Source organism: Kogia breviceps, chromosome 16, assembly GCF_026419965.1.
Source record: "Kogia breviceps isolate mKogBre1 chromosome 16, mKogBre1 haplotype 1, whole genome shotgun sequence".
Classification (NCBI taxonomy): Eukaryota; Metazoa; Chordata; class Mammalia; order Artiodactyla; family Physeteridae; genus Kogia; species Kogia breviceps.
The window spans coordinates 10118744-10130929 of record NC_081325.1 but is presented as its reverse complement, the minus strand read 5'-3'; the positions used below and the strand labels follow the sequence as shown (position 1 = coordinate 10130929).

General features: G+C 37.1%; 1 protein-coding gene across 4 annotated transcripts in view; it reads left to right on the top strand.

Annotated features, from left to right (window-relative positions):
• Positions 1-11788, top strand: part of LOC131743441 (NEDD4-binding protein 2-like 2) — a 74453-nt gene extending 62665 nt beyond the window's left edge. For 3 of the 4 annotated variants that reach the window (XM_059042187.2, XM_059042185.2, XM_067016554.1), the window contains 4 exons: positions 3498-5257; positions 7940-8025; positions 9333-9378; positions 11602-11788. In XM_059042187.2, the coding sequence (XP_058898170.1) occupies positions 3498-5257; positions 7940-8025; positions 9333-9356 (1870 nt within the window). In that variant the 3' untranslated portion in view covers positions 9357-9378; positions 11602-11788. The remainder of the gene's footprint in view (positions 1-3497; positions 5258-7939; positions 8026-9332; positions 9379-11601) is intronic. The other variant, XR_010837230.1, reaches the window with a different exon arrangement.
• The last annotated feature ends 398 nt before the right edge of the window (positions 11789-12186 follow it).

Here is a 12186-nt window from a genome sequence, read left to right as displayed (position 1 = left end):
CTTTGAGTCAATTGATTTAGCAACGCTTTCTCCAAACCCCTACCTTGTACAGGCTTCTGTGTATCAGCAAATGGCTATTTCATCCCTCCAATTGTTCAGGCCAAAATCTTTGCACCCATGCTTGATTATTATCTTTTTCTCATACTCTAACCAATTTGTTTTCAATTCCTGCTTGTCTTTCCTTCAGAATATATCCAGAATGTGATCACTCTTCACTACCTCTACCCCTTGACAAATGAGTTAACTCCAGGAGGTGCCCCTTGTGTCTATCGGCCGAAGTTATAGGCCACCTACCCTGGTCTTCCCATTGCTCATATAAAACCTTGACATAAATTTCAATTCGGGAGATGAGTCCTGCTCCACACTACCTTCTCCCACTTTCTGGTGGTGTTCCTTGTTTGCTTTCATACAGAGAGAGAGAACAAGAAAAATGTCTCAAGACACTATTAGGGTAGTGATAGTAGGAGTCAGGGCCCAAGAGCTACTTCCCTCAAAAGGACTCAACTCTTGCCAGTTTAAACATCTCTGTGTTTATGCACATGTGAGAATTTGAAGATGAGAGGAGGAAGAGAAAGAGAGAAGAGAAGTGTAAAATTCTCCTTTTTAGTTGAGAGGCAATTTTGTATAATGGTTAAAGAGTATAGAATCAAAAACCAGTCAGCCTTGGTCTGAATCCTGCCAGTAGCCATGTGACCCTGGGCAAATTCTTCTTTGTTCTTTTTTTTTTCCAGTTTTATTGAGAAATAATCGACATATATCACTGTGTAAATTTAAGCTATACACTATCATGGTTTCATTTACATATATTGTGAAATGATTACCACAGTAGGTTTAGTTAGCATCCATCAATTCATATAGATACAATAAAAATTAAAAAAAAAATTTTTCTCCAGTGGTAAGAACTCCTAGGATCTACTCTCTTAACAACTTTCCTAAATATCATACAGCGTGTTAACTATTGTCGTTGTGTTATACATTAAATCCCTGATACTTATTTATCTAATAACTGTAAGTTTCTACCTTTTGACTACATTCCTCCAATTCCCCCTTACCCCAACCCCCACCTCTGGTAACCACAAATATAATCCCTTTTTCTATGAGTTTTTTGTTCATTTTGTTTTAGATTCCAAATATAAGTGAGATCATACAGTATTTGGCTTTCTCTGTCTGGCTGATTTCACTTACTGTAATGCCTTAAAAGTTTCATCCATTTTGTCACAAAAGATAGAATTTCCTCATTTTATATGGCTGAATAATAGTCCATTGTATATATATACCACAACTTCTTTATCCATTCATCCATTGATGGGCACTTGTTTCCATGTTTTGGCTATTGCAAATAATGCTTCTGTGAACATGGGGTACAGATATCTTTTTGAGTTAGTGTTTTGATTTCCTTTGCATATATCCCCAGAAGTGGAATTGTGAGATCATATGGTGGTTCTATTTTTAATTTTTTGAAGAACCTCCATGCTGCTTTATATTGTGGCTATAGTTGGGAAGATTCTTCAGCTTCTCTTTGTTTCAGTTGCCTTTTTGAGTTGGGAGTAAAACTAGCATTTGTCTTACCACATATGGTTATTGTGAAGATTAGGTAAGTTAGTACATGTAAAGCAATTAAATAATCTCAACATATAGTGAGTGTGCACTGGTTTTTTTTTTAAAGCCAATTTTCAAAGTAGCATTGTGAACCTTATAATTCCTGGTGGCATAAGGAGCTATATAAACACTTTTGTGATGAACCATATCTAGGAACCCCATTTCCATAAATTAGAGTTCTCCTTCCTTGTGCACTAGAGAGCTGTTTAAAGGGACTGCACATTAAATGTATTCAACTCCACAGAGTCACCAGTCCTGAAGTGAGTCTTACGTCCTTAGTATTTTACCATTTAGGCCAATAAATAAAACAACAATAAATTCAGCTCATTCTTTTCCTCCTTTCCCTGCAACAGGATGGTTCACGTTTGCGCGAAGACCGTGGAGTTTTTTTTTAGGATGACAGACTAGTCTGCAGTATGCATTTTATAACTGACTGTGTCTTAGACTTCAACTAGACCTTTCTTTCATTGGAGTCAGATAGAACTGACCATGAAGGAGAGTTACTGCCAAAGTTGACATTCTTTACTTGATATCCTTTTTATAGATACCATCTTAATTGCTTCTCAATAATTTACTGTTCCTTAATGTTATTCTTTTTTAAAAGTTTTTTAAATTTAATTTTTAATTGAAGTGTAGTTGATTTACAACCTTAATGTTCTTTCTAAACCAGCATCCAGGAATATATAAACAAGGGCAGCAGCAATTAGTTGACAAAGAACAAAGTATTCAGGGATCCTGACTATTGAAAATTGCCCAGCAGCATGGGATGGAATAAACCAGGCCAGAGGCTGGAGCAGTTTTAATAAGTTCTTTTGTCCAACGCCCAGCCAGTTGACCAACTTCTCTTTTCCTCGTTATCTCTCTCTGCTTCAGTGTTTGTTTGTTTGTCTGTTTAAGTGTTTATTTTCCTATTCCTCTACCCTGGATTTTTTTTCCTCAGCTGTATCTATTGTCCTTCCTCCACTACATTTTACTATGTTTCCATCTGTACATTGTGGAAGAGAAGATAACTAAACCTTTATATCCTAAATTAGAAAATTTCCTAAATCCTCCTTTTTCTCTCAGGATCAAAGATTGCCTTCAATTAAGGGGCACCGTGAACTTTTAGTGTGCTTGATGAGAGCATTATTGCTCGTTTGGGTGGGATAACTTTTCACTGTGGAATTGTCCCTGGCATTTCAGGATGGTTAACACCCTTGGCCTCAGTACCAAGTGCCAGTAACACATTTCCAGTCATTGAGACCACCAGAAATGCCTTCACACATTTCCACACACCCCAGAAAGTAGTGGCGGCGCCTCTGGTTTAGAACCACTGCTCACTAGGCAGTTAGAAGCATATCATCCCAATACTGAACTTGACTGCTCATTATCACCTGTTCTTTACAGTTTGATGGAGCAACTTAATTGCCAAAGTTTTTATGTCTAGAGAAAATCTAGCTATTTGAGCCATTAAAGTGGTGCTGTTTACACTATACCTGTCACTTTTCACTTTTCAAAGTTCAAGATGTTGGGATAACCAAGTTGTTTATTGGTCGGATATATATATAAAGTATCTTAAGGAAAATATTAGGCTTTCATAAAGTTATTGGTTTACGAAATGAGTATGTGAAAATGAGTTGTAACTTTCTCAAAGTGTATTCACTTTTATTCGGTTGGCCAATAAGTTCGTTTGGGTTTTTTTTATGTTATGGAAAACCTGAAAACAAACTTTTTGGCCAACCCAATTATTTAGAGGATTAAAGTATATCTCTTTCAAAAGTGATTTTTTAAATATAGACACACACTTTAGAATCTCTTGTACTAATGATTTGTATATCTGCATGTTGAGTATAATGGTTTAGTTTATAATGTTATATAATTAATTAAGTTATGAATTTCTTAATTCTTTTATATTTCAGAGAAAGAGATTTGAAGAAAACTGGGCACAGGTTCAGCAAAGCCAAGAAGAGAAACAGAAAAAGAAAAAAAAAGCAGAACAGTCATAGTAAAATCATGGAGGAAAACTCATTTGAAACCTTAAGTTATCTTACACCAGAAGATCAGGACCCATCTCAGAGTGAAGAGGAAGACTTAGAAGAGACCAGAAGAGAATCAGCGTGTTCCTTAACTGGTGGTCTGAGAAATGAAGTAGGAGATTTTGTGAATGTCCATAAAGATGAGAGGCAGGAAAACATAAATTCTGAAAACAGTTTGCCACACGTTATGTCTGTAGTTGAGTTGGACAATACACCGAAGAATTTCCTCCCCAAGGAAGATGATGACTTGTTTCTAAGTTTGTCATTGATGCCAAATGAAAGCTCTGTTTCTTATTCAACAGTGACTCAAAATCTCTCCTATGTAGCAAGTGATGACTGCCCTGGCACAAAGGTAGAAAAGCATATTGAAAGTAGGGATATCATGGCATTACATATCCAAGACCGATTTGTTGAAACCCCGTGCTCATTTATGCAGAAGAAAGAGATGGTAGATAAGAGTCTCCTGAATGAAACAAGTCTATACCATCAATATGGATCCAGAACTTCAGATAAAGTTTTAAGAAAGGAACAAGGAGTAAATACATCTAAAAACAGTTACTGGGCTTTTTTCTCAAATGATTTCTCTGATGAAGAATTACAGTTGGGCTCTGATAGACAACCCTATTTTGGTAGCTGGCCTGAGGGACCTAGTAAGTTTATATGTGAACAGAGACCAAAGAGAAATAGATGGCAAAAACTGGCTCATCCTGACAACAGGGGACAATTGATTAAATTGATCTCTCCTTCTGAAGGAGCATCAGGACCAGCACACAGTCCTGAAACATTGATAGAAGAGAAGCTATCGATAGAAAATGAAGATTTATCACCTCCAACTGAGAATATAGATTCAATCATAGACACAGAGACAGATATCTTTGGAAGCCACTTCCTTAAACTGGATAGCCTAAAGAATGCCTTACACTCAACAAAGAATAAAAAAAGGAGGCAGAAAAGGATTTTCAGTTTGGCACCAAACTTTAACTTACTGGGACAGGATCATATCAATGTAAAAGAAATGGGGAAATGTGAATTGTTAACAGAAAGCCATGGAATAAAAATTATTTTGGAAGAAGAAAAAGATATAATTTCAGAAATAAATAATGAAGAAGAGATTAAGCAAAACATTATGACCTTCAGTCATCATCCATCATGGTTTTACTTTGACATTGTCAAAGATTCTCTTCTAAATGTTGGCGGACAATTTTATTCTCATTACCTGCTATTTAATAGACTAAGGCACTCTGTGTATTTTTACAAAAGCCCCATTCCTTCACTTATGCTACAATACACATCTAGCTTTTGGAAGATATCTTTTACAAGCAAGAAACCGTTTTTGACTTTCAACTCTCAGAGGAGAGTAGATGATAAACTAAATGATGTAAGGTTCACTTCTTCAGAAATTTTAAGTAGCCCACCTGATACTTTGTACTCTTTTAGGGTCACTTCTGATCTTTACTTTTTAAATGGAAATTTTGATGAAAAGCTAGAGACATGGGAAGAACCTAAACCATTACAGTTCTCACAAACGGAGGAAAACCAAGATTTAACAAACACTGACTACTTTGATTCCCTTGAGCTACCATTATCACAAAAGTTTGCCTTTCAACTAGCAAAGCTATTTGGATCTCCTGGAGTTCCAGTGGGTAAATTGAGTTTATTTGTTACAAATAAAAAGTCCAATTTAACATGCGAGTAATTTTTGCAGTGTTTCTACCTCATGTTAGTGATTTCATGCAGTTAATTGATGTTGCGAAACTTTTCAGCGGTGGAAGTGGAGGACACGTAGCAAATGGTGCTCGGTGGAGTCATGCCCCACCCCCCCACCTCCACAGCCAGTCGTCTGAAATGTCTTTGAGCATGTTGAATACTTGGACTCTCAGTTTCAACAGACAGTGGGAAGAATGAAGAATGAGACAGGCAAACAGTGATTATGTAACAAATAGAGATGGACTGCTTTCTTTAAGAAAAATCTTTCTGCTTTCTGTATTTCCCTTGTTTGGCTCATGGCCCTTTCCTTTCTCATTCACGTTATAGCTCATAGGTATGAGAATAGTAAAAGGGGGACAATGAAGATTAAGTGATGAAAAAATATCTGAAATCAGTTGAATTTAATTTTTAAGAACTGTCTGAGAAGGGTACTGGAAAGAAGGTTAGGAAGGAGTCTGACTGGTTGACTTGAAAAGTTCCTTTGGGCTCTTAAGATTGTTGTTTTTGGAAGTGAAAAATCTGAATTTAAAAAAGTGAAAATATGATTTTTTTAATATTGTAAGTAAAATTCTAAGTAAATTTCTGCTAAATAGTATGCCTATGCAAGATGCTAAAAATCTTAAAGAGGTTGGGCTTCCCTGGTGGCGCAGTGGTTGAGAGCCCGCCTGCCGATGCAGGAGACGCGGGTTCGTGCCCCGGTCCGGGAGGATCCCGCGTGCCGCGGAGCGGCTGAGCCCGTGAGCCATGGCCGCTGGGCCTGCGCGTCCGGAGCCTGTGCTCTGCAACGGGAGAGGCCACAACAGTGAGAGGCCCGCATACCGAAAAAAAAAAAAAAAAAAAAAAAAAATCTTAAAGAGGAAATGAGGCACATATCCCAACTTTTCCTTATCTGTAAGTCAATTGCACGTGTTTAATGATTTCATGCAATTGCATGTGTCCCCTTCCTTGGGGACAGAAGCTGTAAGAGCCAAGAAGTAAAGCTCCAATCCCTGGATCCTGTATCTTTCTGATATTCTTTTTCTTCTGTACTTACCAGGGAGCCTGGGGTTCTCTAACAGCTTGATTTCCAATGTTTTTTACTTTGCTCCTAAACTTCTGCTGTTCTGGACAAACTTGGTCCACTCAGCTCAGACCCAAGATTAGCTAAATCTGAGAGTCAGAGGAGTCACAACTATCAACCTGTTCTGGCATCATCTTTATCATTTTTGCAAACTTTGTGAATAATCACATCATAACTGTTTGCTGCAATTTTCCATCCTCCTAGATGTACCAAAGAAACATACCAATTTAAAAAATTAAACTGCATTTGCTTTGGAGAATTTAAAAAGATAATGGAAGTCATTTTAAGTTGGGAATCTTAGTCCAAAGTCCATATTCTGCAGTCGTATGCAAAATTCTTTGTGTCATTTTGTGCCATTTTTCTGGGAGAAAGTCCATAGATTTTAACAGCTTCTCAGGGATATCCATGACCCCAAAATATTAACAATCACTGCCTTAGATTGGCAGCAGAAAGCATGAAGGCACTAGTGGGAAAAGATTCTAAACCTCCTCCCTTGAATGCACAGTACTATCATAATCAGCAATAATGATCCAGCATCCATTAATTAAGCTTTGGAAAGCTTTTTAGAGGAAATAGACCTCATTCATCAAGTAGCTTACCTTCTAAATGGGGAGACAAGACTAACGAAACAGAATTATTGCACATAGAAAATATAAATGAGAAGCTTATGAATATTTTATGAGTCAGGTTAGCTGTACTAAAGGGATTGTTGAAGAGAATATGAGGTTATGGTTTTGTCTGGGATGGCTCCAAATGGTAGTGAATTATAAGCAGTGCTTATACAAATATGATTTAAAGGAAAAACAGGGAAAGAATTTTACATTTGGAAATGGTGTATGCTTAAAAAAGGAAAGGAGAAAACTGGAAGTGGAGGCTGTAAACTAATTTGTTTACCTAGGTTGGACATGCAAAGCTCTGGTGTATCTATGACCTTGTAAATAAGACAGGGAACTCATATGAATTCTAGTATTAGGGCTCTTCAGACACAGTGGGATTATATAGTAGAGTCATACATAGGCCTGAAGAAACCAAACTACCCATGTTGCTAGGGATATGTGAGTATAGGAAAAATATTTTCTATGGTTTGGTATGGCTGATAGGTATAAATCAGTGTTTGGACTTGCTTATGAGCATCATAATTGTAAGGATTTTTTTCCCCCAGACACACTTATGTGGAAGGAGCAATTTGCAAGAAAACTAAACTTGCTGTACTTGCAGTGTTTTATACATGTCACAGGAAAGGATGTCTACCTAAATTTTATGCCCTGTGACAGTACCACTTGAAGCTACTGATGTGTATATATTTGTACTTACATGAGAATATGAACTGTGATACATACCACTTTACATATATATATATAAGCATTTTTATTGAGTCTGAATATTGTTTACTAATAGAGATCTGAGACAGACTAACTCCTTTAGCTATCACTGAAATATCTTCAAACTTTTATCATTATGGTGGTCTAGATATCATGTTTGCATATCTTCATATTTAGGGTAAAAATATGTGTGACATTAGAGATGAAATTTGTTCCCTTTTTTTTTTTTTTCACAGAATCTTTGTTGCCCGACGACTGTGTGGTTCCTCTTGACTGGAAGACACTGAAGATGATCTGTTTGCAGTGGAAGACGTCAGTAGAGGTATATTTTTATGGCTTTCAAAGCAGACCTTCTCTAACTGGTTTTTTTAAATTGATTTTTAAATTTTTAATACAATTTTTAAAGGTTACTTTCCATTTACAGTTATTACAAAATATTGGCTATATTCCCTGTGTTGCACAGTACATTCTTAAGCTTAGCTTATACCCAATCGTTTGTACCTCCCACTTACCCACCCCTATATTGCCCCTGCCTCCCATAATCACTAGTTTGTTCCCTGTATCTGAGTCTGCTTCTTTTTTGTTTTATTCACTAGTTTGTTATATTTTTTAGATTTCACATATGCAATGTCATATTATGTTTGTCTTTCTCTGACTTATTTCACTTAGCATAATGCCCTCTAACTAGTTTCTTAAAAAAAAAATAAAACCTGTTCCATCAAATGTAACATGAAGAGCTACATCCATTGTATTAAATTAGGGAAAGAATGTATGTGGATGGGTGGATAATCTATGCATGTTTCTTTCAGTTAGTCCCAAAGAGAAAGTTGCATTTAATTCCCTAACTTCGTTGTAGTGTAGGCTGGTATAAGGGCCAACTGTGGGTGACTGAGGTCCCCGTTTTAGGAGAGTCATTTATTCTTCTTTACATCTTTTTCTCCTGTCCAGCCCTCAATCTTATCTTGTTATAATAAAGTAACAGCTACAAATTAGAGTCATATTTACTTGACTTGGAAGCACCTCATTATTGGTATGTTCTGGTGGTCCATGATGGTTCTGACAGGCTGTTAATTTTCCAGGTAGCCGGAGGAGGACTGGTTGGGAAGGTTAGAAAGGTAACAGAAACTCTGGAAAAGCCAGTTCTCTGTGTAATGTAATGAGGAGAGGGTGGCTGGTATTCTGTTTACATTAGTTGATAGTGACTTAAATGTGCCCAAAGGCAATGCTAGAGGTACATTTTGAAATAAATAGTAAAATCAAGGTTTAGTGAAACATAGAATTGTATAGTTCAGGATAGTAGATATTTCTTAACTGTTCATATAAACACAGCTGTGGGAGAAGTAGATTTGTTTGTGTGCTCAGGTAGTAAAACCAAATACATTTTTTTGTACATATTTCTCCTCATTCCCGTGGAGACCTTTTTCCTACCTAAACACACACACACACACACACACACACACACACACACACACACACACAGCAATACTTTAAATGTTTAAACTGACATTTATGTTTATTATGTTTTTTCTCATTTGGGGAGTGTCCCTATGTGAGTTAAATGATGGTGTAAATCTAATCCCAATGGCAAATATTAATCATTATTATATGTATTTTAATTATGATTTCTAGAAAAGACAGAAGAAGATTGGTTAAAAAAATGAGGATTCCTTGAATTGTAAGTACAGCTTATTCCAGAGACCTCTATATGATCAGGAGGAAATGGATGTTGACATTATTTGGTCGTAATAGCTCATATCTACTACAATTGAAGAGTAAATATAAAAAATGTAGTCTGTTCCCATAGCAACTCTGTGTGCTACTGCACATGTGATGTTTTTATTTCCTTTAAATGTAGATCTTTTTATGAAATACAACAAAGCTTAGATTGTTGCTGCCAAATTTATTTTCCAACTTTAATAGTTAGAATATATTTTAGAGCATTCTGTCAACACACAGTTTATGAGGGATTTCCACTCCCTCACCTCCACCCAGATTGATATGTGATAATGGCTAGGAATTAGGGATTTAGGTTATATTTAAATATTAAAAGATTATGAAAAGAGATAAAACATGTAGACAAACTCATGTTTTAAACTTGACATCAAGTGACATTAAAATAAACACATGGCACTTTTTTTTCAAATGCCTAAATTATGAAATAAACACAGCTGCTATGATTTCAGTATGTATCGGTCTGCATTTGATAAGAATTGAATGTACTCTGCATTTACCATATGTTTTCTCTTTTCATTGTTTCCATTTCTCAGCTAACTAGAAATACACATATACCCAGTAAAAATGTTTTTGTTTGTTTTAAACATGGTTCTGCTGAAAGAAGAAAGGGAAGGACTAAAGATCTGGGAGAAGAGTTTAGAGATTTGGAAAATGTGGGATAAATATAGGAGGGGAAGAGATAAGAGGCTATGAGGACTTCCAGAGAAAGGAGGTGAAGAAATTCATTCATTTGTTCAACAAATGTTTATCGAGTTGCCTCAGTTCAGACGTTGTTCTACACACTGAGGATATAGCAGTGAAACCATTCCTGGCCTCATGGAGTTTATGTGAGGCTTCCCCTCAGTGTGACACCAGTATAAGCAGCATGCAACAAGCATGGGTATATTTGGCAGTAGCTAATTCCAGAGTGTTTTCTATCTGCTAATTTTGTGTCAAGGACACTTTATGGACCATACTTTTTTGATTTTTATGTTCATCTTCTACATTCATGCTAAACGAACTGCCCTCTTTGAACCTCACAGAGCAGTCATCCCTAATCATTTGTCCTCTCGTTGGGGAATTTTATGAGTGCTGTAGCACTGTACAGGTTTTTTATAATTGTAATGAGAATGGGCCTCCTAGTTTTGTGTTTGGCATAATGATCAGTGGGCATCAAGGGGTAAACAGAAATTTAGAAAGCAGGAAATAGCAGGAGAATGTGGTTGGCTCTGGGAGCCTCAAATCCCTGCCTATTTCAAAATCCTCTTCCTGCTGGTGGCCAGGGTGTTTATATTGCCTTACTTCTTTAAGGACATAGGGCAGAGTGCCGGAAAGAGGATGCGTTCGCATCTTGAAGCTACTGCTGACTGGCTATGTGACCTTAAACAAATTACCCTCTCAGAGCCTCAATTTCTTCACCTGCAAAAAAATTACATTTATAATACCAACGTGTCATGGGGATAATAAATGAGGATTAAATGAAATAACTTGTGCAAAGTTCTTAGCATAGTGCCTGAAAAATAATAGGCTCTTAGTTAGGGTTAATTCCCTTCCCCTAAGTACCTTAGTTGGTTACAGCTTTGTCTTTGAAATGGCCCTGGCAAAATAGAAATTGTGTTATCTAGGACAGGGGCCTCCAACCCCTGGGCCTTGGACCGGTTCAGCTCTGAGGCCTGTTAGAAACAGGCCCGCACAGCAGGAGGTGAGTGGCAGATGAGTGAGTGAATCTTCTTCTGCACTCCCCATCACTCACATTACCACCTGAACCATCATATATCCCCCCACCCCGCCACCATCCGTGTAAAAATTGTCTTCTACGAAACTGGTCCCTGGTACCAAAAAGGTTGGGGACCACTGATCTAGGAGAGCAACATATCGACTCAATAAACTTGTTAACACATTTGCATGAATTAAGTGTATTTATTATTAACTTTATAATGTAAATAGCTGGGTCATCAGGGAGTGGGACATAGACCAGGTTTTGATTTAGAGACAGGAAGTTGGGTATAATCAGGAGGACAGGCTCTTGAATGAGGCAGGACCAGGCAGGGTGCAGGGCTGTGGGGACAATGTAAAGTTCTAGATGTGAGGGGGTGGCATAAATAGGTCAGGAGTTTGGGAAACTGACAGCAAACTCCATTCATGTCACTATTTTGTCTGGACTTGTCTGGGCTTGTGTTTGTAGTTGAAGTCTCCGTCTTCCTGGTACTGTTAAAGATCCTCATCATCAAGAAAGAGTGCTACGTGCCAACCTGAAGGATAATTTAGAGCGATACACTCAGTGGATACCGAAATTGGTTTGAATAATCTGTTCAACTATTCTTAATCAGTTTCCTGATTACTAATAAAAAACTCAACGAAAGAGGTAACAACTTGAACATTTTATTTTCTAATTTTGAAGATACTTGCCCTACTTTATTTCATGAAGAAAATAAGGCACAGAAAACTTGAGTAGCTTATTTTTTAAATTGCATCAGAATAGAAGGATAGGCCCTATATCCAAGTATGGGTCCATGATTCCATTTCTAGATTTCTGAAATCCAAAAACCTCTGAAAACCAAAAGCTGTTTTTATTTTGTTTTCTTTCTTAAATGTTTGGCATGAAAACTAAGTTGGCAGCAAGACTTGACCCAGACAGACAGGTTAATTTTACTCCTTATTTATTCCCACTTAGTGTGACTCTTCAGACATTTTACTGCAGAAATATTAATGTGTTACATTACCAGGGGTGCCCTAGACCCCACTTAGAACTTCCTAAATTCTGAAACAT